At 34.5% G+C, this 13,192-nt stretch overlaps 3 protein-coding genes across 7 annotated transcripts; all 3 read left to right on the plus strand.

The window, feature by feature from the left end:
- Window positions 1-953: 953 nt before the first annotated feature.
- LOC140959772 (protein FATTY ACID EXPORT 5-like) lies at window positions 954-3,022 on the plus strand. The gene is made up of 3 exons (XM_073417782.1): window positions 954-1,342; window positions 2,110-2,197; window positions 2,803-3,022. The coding sequence occupies exons 1-3, from the start codon at window positions 1,144-1,146 to the stop codon at window positions 2,873-2,875; spliced, it is 360 nt and encodes a 119-aa protein (XP_073273883.1). The 5' UTR covers window positions 954-1,143; the 3' UTR covers window positions 2,876-3,022.
- Window positions 3,023-3,858: 836 nt separating this feature from the next.
- On the plus strand, window positions 3,859-6,099 carry LOC140958613 (probable serine/threonine-protein kinase PBL23). Of its 2 annotated transcripts, XM_073416127.1 has the most exons (6): window positions 3,859-4,110; window positions 4,236-4,407; window positions 4,730-4,911; window positions 5,011-5,200; window positions 5,337-5,728; window positions 5,834-6,099. In XM_073416127.1, exons 2-6 carry the CDS (start codon window positions 4,281-4,283, stop codon window positions 6,056-6,058), a joined length of 1,116 nt encoding a protein of 371 aa, XP_073272228.1. In that variant the 5' UTR covers window positions 3,859-4,110; window positions 4,236-4,280; the 3' UTR covers window positions 6,059-6,099. The 2 variants fall into 2 exon arrangements, with proteins under 2 accessions (XP_073272228.1, XP_073272229.1); XM_073416128.1 differs by lacking the exon at window positions 3,859-4,110 and having other exon boundaries at window positions 4,118-4,407.
- A 3,749-nt stretch (window positions 6,100-9,848) lies between these two features.
- LOC140960553 (uncharacterized) lies at window positions 9,849-12,657 on the plus strand. 4 transcript variants are annotated; one of them, XM_073418857.1, is made up of 2 exons: window positions 9,849-10,216; window positions 11,553-12,657. In XM_073418857.1, exon 2 carries the CDS (start codon window positions 11,563-11,565, stop codon window positions 12,043-12,045), a length of 483 nt encoding a protein of 160 aa, XP_073274958.1. In that variant the 5' UTR covers window positions 9,849-10,216; window positions 11,553-11,562; the 3' UTR covers window positions 12,046-12,657. The 4 variants fall into 4 exon arrangements, with proteins under 4 accessions (XP_073274958.1, XP_073274956.1, XP_073274955.1 ...); XM_073418855.1 differs by having other exon boundaries at window positions 9,852-10,216; window positions 10,360-12,657; XM_073418854.1 differs by having other exon boundaries at window positions 9,853-10,216; window positions 11,459-12,657.
- Window positions 12,658-13,192: the final 535 nt, after the last annotated feature.

Genomic DNA, 13,192 nt, shown 5'->3' on the forward strand with positions numbered 1-13,192 from the left:
TTTTCTTGTTTGGCATGCTTCATTTCTTGATATTCTTGTTGCATGTCTTTGCTTTGTGATTGTTCTGTCACTCAAGCACTCATGCAGATTCATTTGAACGCTTAGTAAAAAAATTTCAAAAATTCAAATTTTTATGTTTAATTCTTTAAAATATAAATTTTGTTTTTTTTAAAAAATATTTGGTAATTAAATTTTCTAGCTTGCCCCTCTGCTTTTGCTGAACATCTCGCTGAATTATAGTGTCGGATCGCCTCACTCGATTGTGTTTGATATTTTGTTTGTTTGGTTCATTATGCAACTGGGTTTGGATATTAGACCAAACCGGAATATATTTCTTTTGCAGTCAACTGTATGAGTATGCATGATGATATTTTTTTAATGAGTTTGTTATATTTCATGCCACATTTTTTCTCATGTAACTAATATTTATTATCTTCTATGATTCTTTACACATTATCATGTACGATAAAACATTTCAATTTCAAGATAAAGTGGGAAAAAGCCTTAGAAAAAATTAGAGACAAATATAAAAATTATTAATAAACTCATACAATTAAAGTTACTAAACAAATATTAATACGATAGTTCATATTGATACACCAAATTAATTAGCATGAAATGCTAAGCATATAAAAAATTTTATGAAATCGTCTTACATGTCAATTTTGTGAGTTGGATGTCTGATCAGATTCATAAAAATATTATTTTTTATGTCAAAATAATTAATATTCATTACATTTATATATTTATGTCAAAAATATTAATTTTGATGTCATATATCTATCTTTACTTACTCCTCGAATATTATTATATTATATTAAATAAATAAATTTATATGTATTATTAATACACAAAAACTCAAATAAAAAGGAACAAAAAAATATATTAAAAATACTCTTATTTATAATATATCAAAGACTTTAAGTAAAGATACTAGACATGCACAGCCGGGTCATTGGATCAACTTTCTAGATGAAGTATTACGGTCAACGGAGTTGGCAGCGGCATGAACAAATTGACGGATTCAACGAACAAGCCATCACCACCGAAACTTTCAAAATCTTCTCTCATTTCCTTTCTCCTTTAAATTTGATCCCAAAAATTTGAAAAATCTAGATTTCTCAGAAAACCCAGTTCAGAAATATGCTGGATTTCTACTTCACCATCCCGTATGGGCTGCTTTTGGTGGTGGGGGGCGTAATTGGATACTCGAGGAAAGGCAGCACGGCGTCGCTGGCTGGTGGCGCCGGCACCGGGTTGCTGCTCGTCCTCGCCGGATTTCTTAGCCTTCAAGCCTACAACAAGCGCACAAATTCCTACTTTGCCTTGATTCTGGAGACTGGTATGCTTCTTTTTAATCGACGCTTATTTTTCTAAATTTGAGATCAAAATAAAGTTAGTATATGAATTGAATATAAGTGAAATATTGAAACGTCTGAAATATTTCTTCCCCTGTGAAGTTCCAAAAAAATATGAGAAAGCTCTTGATCTAATGATATTCATTAAAATTGGAATTAAAATAGAAAACTCAGTATAGACTAACACGTTGTACACAAAAACTCAATTTTATGTGATAAATCTCTGATCAAATTTATGAGATTATGTCCTTTGTGATACGTTTTGACGATTTTGACGAATCATTATAAAGATGGTTGAACCCTACCGATATTCAGTATAAAAAAATAATATTCTTAGTATAAAAATTAATACTTTTCATGGATAACTCAAATAAAGATCCGTCTCACAAAATACAACCGGTGACAAAAGTTTTTGCCAATCCATGAATATATGTGAAATATCACGATTCATTGTAGATTTGAATTAAGTCGACGACAATAGACCTACTTTAATAAAAGACAAAAATTTGTGTAAGACGGTATGTGAGATAGATATCTTATTTGTGTCATCTATGAAAAGTATTGTTTTTTATACTAAGAATATTACTTTTTATTGTGAATATCAGTAGGGTTGATCCGTCTCACAGATAAAGATTCGTGAGACCGGCTCACAAGAGATCTAATCTTAATAAAAAAAAAAAAACTAAAACTAAGTAAATTTTATTCTCTTTGATTAGTTTTAAATTCATTCGTCCTGCGTTTCTTGAAACAGCTATTGCTGCTATGCTAACCTGGGTTATGACCCAGAGGTATCTGCAAACTTCAAAGATAATGCCAGCCGGTATGGTTGCTGGGATCAGGTAAAGTAAACTCGAACGTGCACTTGCAACTTGTATCGATTTGAAAATCTTTGTGCATAGTGTTGGTGTGATTGAGTTTCATAAAACAGCGTCTAAGACCATCTGAGCTAGTTCATATATGAGCATGCTCGAAGAGGCTGAGAGTTATATCAGCCAAGTTCTCACGTCATTAAAAAAAAAAAAAAAGTAATTCCTAAGTTGATGAGCAACTTGCACTTAACCAAGTATTTCTTATGTGTACAGACGTCGGTGGCTACATTTTATTTCTAGTTATAGTCTTCCATCGTGGCTGCCCCTCGACTTACAGTGCACAGTTGCTCGATTACTATGGATTGAAATTTCTTATCCGAACTGTTGGGACTAGAACCTACTCGATTCTCAAACCTTTTTGGAATACAACCTACTCTCATTTCCTTTAGAATGTGCTAAAGTATTGCCTCGACCCGATACCATTTGCAACGTTCTTTCTTGGTAATTCTGCAGGATGGGTCAATCCTCCCATCTCCCGTTTGGCTTTGCAACATATCTGCTGCTAGTATACAATAGATAACATTTCGATTTACCTAGACTAGCAGAATTGTTAACCATTGGTTTCTTATTTGCAGTTTTCTCATGACTGGATTTTATCTGTACAAGATTGCAAATGGTGGCAACCACATCCCTTCGAAATCTGACTAATTCTACTGCTAAGTTAGTCCCATACAATTTCATGCTGTATGCATCCACACAGACGTTAGAATTTTTGCATTCGACAATGAAAAATTGATGAGATGTATTGTACTTGTACTATCATTATTTTTATATACTAATATCATATGCCATTTACTCTGAAAAATGAAATATTAGACGAAAATAATATTTTGGAATGGATGAGCTAAAGTAAATCAAACATGCTAAAGCTGATTTCTTTTGCTGAAACTGCAAGTAAGACTAGTAGCTTAAAACCAGTAATATGGAGGAACTGGCAAGATTTTTATTACTTAGCTTGGAGGTTAATATGATTGTTTGATTTGAAACACCACTAGGTTATATTTAGTCCTATTTTGGGGAAATTGATTTCATTTTTGAAAATGAGCATGGGATAATTTATTTATAAACTTTTACAAATTATGTCGTTTCTCTCAATATAAAAATGTATACCAAGGTCACTTTAAAAAAAGAAGGAGAGTCTTTCTCGGACGAGTTTGTCTGGTGTGATTTACTTGGTTAGTGTGATTTGCAAACTATTACGTTAGTTCAGAAATTTATCCAATGATCGATACGTACCGAACTCAATAATAATGGAGGTCATCATAAAAAAAAAACCAAAGAAATTATAGATGAAGGGTCTTGCGACAATGTGGAATATATAAGATCCTCTATTTTGAGTTAACCTTATATATTACCTTAATATATTTTTAGTCGGTCCCTTGTGACGGTCTCACGGATTTTTATATGTGAGATGAGTCAATTTTGTTCATATTTACAATAATAAGTAATATTTTTTTATGGGTGACCCAAATAGAAGATCCGTCTCACCAAAATTTTTGTGATATTTAAAATATGATTTAATTAATATATTATTCTTAATTTTTAGAAATTAACCGTATGTTTTACCAATTAGTATAAAAAAAAATAGAACGAAACTTTTTTGCCAATTCACAAACGAAGCGCAATGATGCTCAAGAAACTCGAACGAGTAAAAAAATCATACAGATCGAACTCAAATTCCAAAGTCGCTAGTTCAGCTCGCTCGAGTATTGGGATATCTTTACATATTATTTATTTTTGTAGTTTAGTTTTTGATTCATAATTGGTGGCCACCATCCCATTTGCTAAATCTGGAAGGGGAAAAAGATGACGATGCCAAATACAAGTAGGAAAACACGTTGATTGCTTTATACGGGAGAGGAAACGACTCTAAACAATCCTATGTTGGTTTCTTTATATGCCAAAAAAAAAAAAGATCGATTTTTTAAGAATTTTACAAAACATTCTGTAGCCTATCTCGATTCTATATTATTTGTGGGATTAATGGATTGATTGTGTTTTTGTGTAGAATGGTGAATTTGAGTTGAAATAAACGCGAAGGATCGTAAAGAAAATGTTGGGACGTTTCTCATGTTGCTTATCTGGAGGGAAAACCCAGAAAAGGTCATCTAAAAATGGCGCGCCAGAATACAAGAAGGCAGATTATTTTGGCTCTTTTGCTAATATATCCTTCAAATCTGGTAACTTACACACAAAAGTTATTCATGCTTCATCCCATTGGCTTTTTTCCCTTTCTTCATTTCCAGGAAGACGTAACCAAGGGTGGGGTTTATGTATCGAAATGAAGCTTTCGGATATTGGTGAAAATGATAATGCATTATGAGAATGGCATTTGAATTTTAAACAAAATTCGAATTCTGCGTGAAGTTTTTAGAAATATATGACGATTTTGTGGCTAAATGTATCAAGAATAGCCAGCCAGTACATATCCGTTCTTGTTTCCTACATGAAATATGATGCTCATTTGATTAAAATTATTATACCTGTAACAATGATGTGCAGATGCTAGCAGAAGACGGTATATAGCGGAAGAAATAGAAAAGCTAGGGAAGGGTAATATATCTGCTGACATTTTCACATTCCGTGACCTTTGTGCTGCTACTCATAACTTCAAGCCGGACACTTTGATCGGAGAAGGCGGTTTCGGGAGGGTATACAAAGGCCACATCGAGAGCAAAAATATTGTAATCCTGCTATCCTCCACACCTTTGTAACCATCGCAGCATGTTTTTTGGGTCTTTCGAATTGATTTCGTTTCGTTTTTCTTGTTTGTACCCCCTCAGGATGTTGCAGTGAAGCAACTTGATAGAAATGGATTCCAAGGGAACAGAGAGTTTCTTGTGGAAGTATTGATATTGAGTCTTCTTCACCATCCCAATCTTGTTAATTTAGTTGGATATTGTGCTGATGGTAAACAGAGGATTTTGGTTTATGAGTACATGCACAATGGTTCTTTGGAGGATCACCTTCTCGGTATGTTTGATTTATTCTTCTATATCATTTGTTTATTCATATATATATATATATTAATATTTAAATTAGTATAATGTATTTGAAATGATATAATTTGAAAATTAAATATGCCAACTGTATGTATTGTTGTGTGAAGATGTAGGACCAGGGGAAGAGCCTCTTGACTGGCATGCAAGGATGAAGATTGCAGCAGGAGCAGCAAGGGGACTCGAATACTTGCATGAAACCGCCAATCCACCTGTTATCTATCGAGATTTCAAGGCATCAAACATACTTTTAGATGAGAACTTCAATCCAAAACTCTCTGATTTCGGCCTCGCGAAGCTTGGTCCGGTCGGGGGCCACACCCATATTTCCACCAGAGTGATGGGAACTTACGGCTATTGTGCACCAGAGTATGCATCCACGGGCCAGTTGACTACAAAGTCGGATGTGTATAGCTTCGGTGTCGTGTTTCTCGAGATAATCACAGGCAGGAGAGTCATCGACACTACCAGACCAACCGTTGAGCAAAATCTAATAGATTGGGTACGTTAAAGTTTCACTTCTTGTCCAAATCCAGACACGTTTTATTTTACGGTACAATTTGTATATTGATTCACAACATTATCTTGTAAACATAAATCTTTGCAGGCACGACCTTTGTTCAGAGACAAGAAAAAGTTTCATTTGATGGTAGATCCGTTGCTTGAAGGGGCATACCCCGAGAAGGGGTTGCACCAAGCTCTTGCAATCGCTGCAATGTGTCTCCAAGAAGAAGCCTCGATTCGACCATTGATCAGCGACGTCGTAACTGCACTAGAATATCTTTCAGCGGGCAAAAATCCAGCAGAAATAACAGAAGAAGAAAATGAATGATCTCCGAGAAACAGTGTATTAAAAGAGGGACAACTATGACAAAGATGCATTTAAATGTACATCATTCTGTAAAGTTAAACCAGGAGAATAATATATGTGTAACGCTATTTCCTAAATGATGCCAATAAAGTTGACACCAACTGAAGTAATAATTCGTCTGGAGGTGAACCTTGCCAGTCCTAACTCCTGAGGTATGTTTACCAATGAAGAACTTTAATGTAAAGTCAAGAAAATCTCAAATTTTTTAGACTGGTAAAAGAGATCGGAAAATTAATATTAAATATAGAAACTGAACTACATTGGGATTATTGAAAGCCAAAATACCTTGGAGGGAGGGACAATTATATTTGTATTGGAAGGGTCATCCAACATTCTACTTCCTTGTGATTGGAATTGCCATCACTAAGAACAGTTCACATTGAAGATGGCCCTAAGATGGCCACTTTCACTTTGGGTTTACTAAGTGCATGTGTCAAATTTGTCTTACTTGAGTATAAACAATAACCTAGTCGAAATGGCCCCAAGGGATAGTGGGTATGGTGGTAGGGTATAACAAACACCAACGCTGTCACTTTGGGTTTACCTAAAAAGCGCTAAAAAGTAGCGGTTGTAAGTTTTCAAAGTTAAAAAAATAAAAATAAAAAATAACCGAGTTGAAATGAAAAGTTTTAATGGCGGTATACGTGTTCTATATGTAGGGGAAAATCCATATAAATCTCAAATCCATCATTTTAAATCATAAATAATTATGCCGAAAACCTTAGCTGAAGTGTACTTGAAGTCATAGTCCTTTATGCCTTGAGAATGAGTGGCTGATCTTCCAAATCTATAAGTTCTTCTTTTTTAAAGAGTCATTTGTTTTACCTTCGAATCTTTTTTATATAATAAGAGTAGAGAATAGAGAACATGATAACGTGCGATCCAAGACCATGACCAATATATAGATAATGTATATCATCATCTTCTGATATTTCTGTTTTTGTTCATCATAAAAACAGAAAGTACATTTTTGTTTTTACACATTAAAGACCAACAATCTATCAGATATATTAAAGTCTAATAACCAAAACTTTAATCGATCATTTTAAATTTGAGTTTAACCTAATAGACAAATCATAACACATATTAATTCATATATAAACTCGTATAATAAAATTGATCAAACACTATTACATTCTCCTTTATGCATGATGAAAAGAGAGTAAATTTTAGCATTCATTTCATTAAATAAATAAAAGTGTTAAATATTTGGATTGTGGGTGTCTCATTATAGAGTTTGGATCCTCTGCTATGAAGAGCAGAGATGTGGGGTTCACATGATCTAACGACGATGATGTACACACAACATCAAATTCAAACCACTTGTTATATTGTTATTAACGTTTCGTTTGTTTTCTAAAACTTATGCTATTGGGAGTGTGACACCAAATCATAGTTGTGTATTTGAACCATATTATTTTTTTTAAAAAAAAAAGATTTTGGTGTCCTTAAAATTTGTGGGCGTGAGACACTTGCCTCACATGATGCACTATAGGTTTGAGCCTATAATGAATCAATTAGTCAATATAAATAAATGTCTTTTCGTCCAAGAGTATAACCACAATACCTATGCGACCATTGGCGGAGCCAAAAGGCCGGGTGGGTGCGACCGCTCCCTAAATTTTTTTAATTTCATTGATTAGAGATTTAAAAATAATTATATTTTTTCACTTTTCCCTTAATATTTGCTCTTGTACCCTTCAAGTTTTTTTTGTCCCCCAACCTCAATTTTCTGGCTCTGACTATAATATGAAAGAAGATAGGCAACCACAATTCAAGTATAGAAGTGATTAACCCTTGTGTGTGAAGTTTATGGCAGAAGATATTGCTTGGTTATTCAAAATATTAAGCTTCTGAGGCCTCAACTCAATAGTTTTACAAGACGGTCACCGAATATACAGATAGGATGTTGCTCGACTCTTCAATCTTCATAGAAGCATGAATAGGCAAATTGGTCCTTAATTATTTGCTGCTAAGAAACATGAGATTAATTGAATCTTTTGGGTTGCCAAATGCCTTTCAAGGGGACAAATCCAAGTTTATATTTCTTGAATTATAACAATATATCGACTATCAGATCTCGATATTATTTGGTAATCACTTTTAGTTAGCTCTTGGTTGTTCAACGCGTCCAAAATTGTTTGAAATTAATGAGCAAATTAGTTAGGATATGTGATCCATCTAGATTTCTTACGATGTGATCTCTGTTGTGTTTTTATTAGACATAGTCTATGGATAGTAAAAATTGAGAGTTGAATGGAAAGTCAAAATCTTAGTATAAATAGGTAACTATACTTTGGTCACTAATATCATTTAATGTCTATTATATGTATTTGATCTTGTAATCAAGAAATTTAAATCAAATAAATAAAATAACATCAGAGATTACAACGCCTATAACTTCGTTTGTATTTTCACTTTATTTCCATGGACGCATTTGATGATAATAAATGTGGCCCTAGTGTCAGTTGATACTTTTATTACAATATATAGTCTTGTCTATTTTTTCCATGTGTCAAGAGTGTTACTTTCCGCGTAGTTTTATAACAACTCACGTAAAAAACAAATTATGTAAGATTCATCGTCACTTTTATGTTTTCGCTTCAGATACTCATATAAACATTTTATGTATATTACACTAGAAGTGTTATTGATAATGTAGGCAAAATATTGTGTGAGACGGTCTCACGGATCATATTTTGTGAGACAGATATCTTATTTGGGTCATTTATGAAAAAATATTACTTTTTATGCTAAAGATATTACTTTTTATTGTGAATATCGGTAGAGTTAACACGTCTCACAGATAAAGATTCGTGATATCGTCTCACAAAAACTTACTCCACAATGTAATATAAACAAAATCATTTGGAAATTCACTTAAAATTATCAGTAGAGATGTCAATGAGACGGGTATGGCTAAACCCAAGACCCGCTCCATGAAGAAAACCTGGACCCATTACCCGCCCCACCCCGGTTAAATATTCTTCGGACACACCCCACTCCGAAAACGAAATGGGGTCGGGTAGACACGAAAGACCCGTGAGATCCGAAATTTTTTTAAATGAAAACAATAATCTTCTTATCACATGACTGAATTATGAAACAAACAATCCTCTAAATAATAGAAAACTAATTTATGTCTTCGACCACACTTAATAATAACAAACAAATTATTTTCTCGACATAATGAATCACATAAAAAAAAGAGTTACCAGCTCTCCAATAAAAAGTCTTGACATCCTCAAAAATAAGTCATAACAGAACTTAAACAGATCAATGTAAAATCAGCGAGTAAGCAATCTTTCAGACACATTATTCAGGATCATCTTCCTCTTCATCAAGAATGGTGGGACAAGTTGATAAATTACTTGAAGAATTACTTACAAAATTAAAGAGAGAAAGTAAATTGAAAAAATAAAACTGTAATTTAAAACCGTAAAAAAAATGTAATTTAAAGAGAGAAAGTATAGTAACAAAATTAAAATGAAAGTACAATGACAAAATAAAAATGTGATTTATTTACTTTCCACGTCACTTCACAACCATCTTCGCGAGCACATCAATTTATATCCACATATATTGGGCGGGTATGGGTTGGGTATTATAGGACCCATGACCCGCCCCATACCCAGACGGGTCTCAAAAATTAGACCCGAAACCCGTCCCATGACCCATTTAGTATGCTCAAACCCGTCCTAGATGGGATAGGTCCATTGCGAGTATGGGTAAAATTCGGACTCATTGACATCCTAAGTAGATGGTGGATATATATAGTGATAAATTTTTGTAGCTAAAAGAATTTAGAAATTTGAGTGTGAAATACAGGCAAACCCAAAAGTGGGCCCTTATTGTGAAGCAAGAGGTGTTGGAAACGCAAGAAACTATGTTGGATCTTGTTTCCACTTTCTTGAATTTGAAAGAATCAAAGTTCTCCAAACTCACCCACTGTGGTAAGAGTTGATTGATTTCTAAATGGAGATAGTACAACCCACGTCGCTGTTTCACTCCAAGATTCCGGCTTTATGCATAATTTAATAAACCAAACTCATTTCATACGAACCCCGCAATCGTGTCTCCGTCGCCTCCTTCGGAAGTTCTTGATTCCCGAGTTTGTTGGTAAACTTCCATTCTTAATCGTTATCGATTTCTTCATTTTTGAAATTGTTCATGGTTCATTTGTTATTTGATTAGTCGTGTTTTTTTAGAGAAACCTGAGTTGAAATTTGATTTTTTTTTATTTTAATCGCCACCCATCCCAGTTTCTGCTGATACCTGGATTGGGTGGTGTTGATGCTTCGGTTGTATGATTAGCATTGTGTTAAGAATTAAATTGTGAAGAATTTGGGCAACTTCGAGGAGCCAATGCCTCTAGAAAAGAAGGAAGATCTTAATTTTGTGGCAAGCGTCTCATGCCATTTTCGGATGGTTATAGACCTAAATGATACATATCTGCAAATGAACTTGAAGCTCTAACACAAGGTGTTGGATCTCTCGCTGACTCCTCTTCCATGAGAAAAATGAATCTTTCATCTTATTCCTTGCTTCAATGACTGTGTTTATTGTGTTGGGTTGAGAGTTTGGGGTGGTTGGTTTTGGCCTTTGGTTAATATTTATTAGACTGCAACCAAGACCACTCATTTATGGGTCTTAATGGAGCTCAAATGCTTGAATAGTTAGCTTTTTGATTTGGCCACTGACTTAGTGAGTCCGGCCTATCCTAGAATTTTAAGCAGTGAAGCATCTATTTTTGTTAAGTAGGTCACATATGAAAGTTGATTATCCCACCATTATGTGCCAATGCAAGAAAATTCGAACTTTTTTATTGTAAGCTTCTCAGATGCTAATCATCCTGCTTTCACCTGGTCCTTTTTCGGCGATGAAGGGATTTAATTTATTTTCATCACTTCTTTTGGTTCTTATTTTACGAATCATCAAATTTCAATATGGTGTATATAATTGAACTGGGGTATCGTTCTTTTGTGCGCTCCCTCGGACTCCAATTGTGTGTGCCCCTGATTAGATCTAAAGGTTTTTTTAAAAATATCAAGATAATGCTTGTTGAGCAAAATGTTCTCGTTAATGTTGAAAATAGTAGAAGTTATTCTAAAGAAACAATGGAAATATCATGTATGTGGACCATCATACTTATAATCACAATTGGAGTTCTTATGTTCAAGGTTGTTTTGTGTTATGCAACTGTATTTAGTTTAGAATCACCTGTGCTGTTTCAATAGCATTTAGAGAAATGTTGATATTGTTTAGGAACCGTTGTTGTATGACCCTCTGCTTTGATGTAGGATCTTAAATTGATTGTTTCAATATCTACTAGAAATAACTGAAAAATATGCTTTGATGCAGGATCTTCAATTGATTGATTCAATATCTAGTAGAACGAACTGAAAAATACACCGTCTTCTATAATATAAAATTTCATATCGATTTTGTGCACTAGTGGCAACATTATGGTACAGACATTAGAAGCTATCAGGGGTGGGGGAGGATCCATTAAAATAGGAACAACTGGGACGATTGGTGCCCTTATGTCCCGAGAATTAGACTCTGCAAAATATGCTACGAAGGTGCCAGATTCGTGCACTTCTGTCTCTGCTCCGACTGGGGAGTCGACTCCAAGAGAACCAAAATCTAAAACCTCAAAAGATGAAGCAAGTAGCAGTGGCCCAAACATTGCTAAAAATCGTAAATGCCCTGAAAATGTAAGGAGGTCAAAGCTCAACTCTGGAGGTACACATCATATCCCAATGCTTACGTCTTGTGATATTTCGATAGATGGAACCCCTATAAGAAAAATACCCATCAAGAAAGGATCGAACGTGGTTGAAATAGTGGACTTGAAATGTGGGAATTCCGACAGGACATGGGTGAATCCTATTACAAATCGTCTTAAGAAACTTGGCTTCTCAAAATTATCTGATAATGTGGTCTAAAGCTGCTGACTTTTTAAGATCAGCTTTCAGATTCCGGTAAGGAATCGTGACAACCCACTCAGCTGGTTTCTATCCGCCACTTCTGCTGTAGAACACATCCTCGGCATGTTCCATTTGTTTCCTTTCTTTTTCTTAGTTGATGTATTGACAACTGATCCTATATTGAGTCCCGCGACTTCACAGGTGGATGCCAAGTTCACAAGTTTACCTGATGATGTCTTCTTGGAGCTGCTCGGACCATCTAACTCAAGCTGAGTAAAGTACTTAATTTCTTGCATGATCAGGGATGCAACCGTACCTCTGGTCCCAACAGCTGCTGCATTCGATGTTGCAGCCATTTTCTCTGTAACCCTTGAGCCAACGCCGTCAGATGTACACTCTTTCTTCTGCATGTTAAAGGGGAATGCGGATGCCGGTGGTTGAATAGAGTCATTTTTCGTAGATTTGCTTGGCGTTTGAGACATATTTGTAAGATTTTGTTTCTTTTCGGTTTCGTTCAATTCTTAACCTTATATTCTTGATCAAAAGTAGTCTTGAGATTTCATTGGTTGTGATGTGGTCACTGGATTCATGTGCATTCACTTAAAACCATTTAAATTGTTTGTCTTCTCCCATATANATGGGGAATTATGAAAATGTTGCAATGCTACTGCGTCCACATCACATAGCTGACCTATTTTGGTTGCAGTGGGCCACATGAATATGCAAGGGAAGGAAATTGAGGCAAAATGTGCTAATGTTTTTGAAATATATTTCATTCTTCAAAATATGAAAGAATCATAGCTCCAATATTTTCTATGAAATATCACTTTTGTTTTCTAACATAATTATTTTTCCATATTCTAAAAAACCACCCATATATATTATATTATATTTTAGATAAAGTTGGATGGGATTTTTGTTTCATTTGTGGTTTGGTGAGGGAAGTTGAGTACTTTCAAGAGTTAGGGACTAAAACCCCCTCTTTTCTTTTTTGCCTTCTACCTGCACCATTCAACGACTGCAAATGGGATTTGGTGGGAGAATGAATACCAGTACCAGTCATCTCAAATCCAAAAATCTGATCTAATTATTAAACTTAGGTCGATAAAATACGATAAAATCATAATATTTTATCATCTATTCTGTAATTTCTTACAATTTTTTT

This window comes from Primulina huaijiensis, chromosome 15, assembly GCF_012295235.1.
Source record: "Primulina huaijiensis isolate GDHJ02 chromosome 15, ASM1229523v2, whole genome shotgun sequence".
NCBI lineage: Eukaryota > Viridiplantae > Streptophyta > Magnoliopsida > Lamiales > Gesneriaceae > Primulina > Primulina huaijiensis.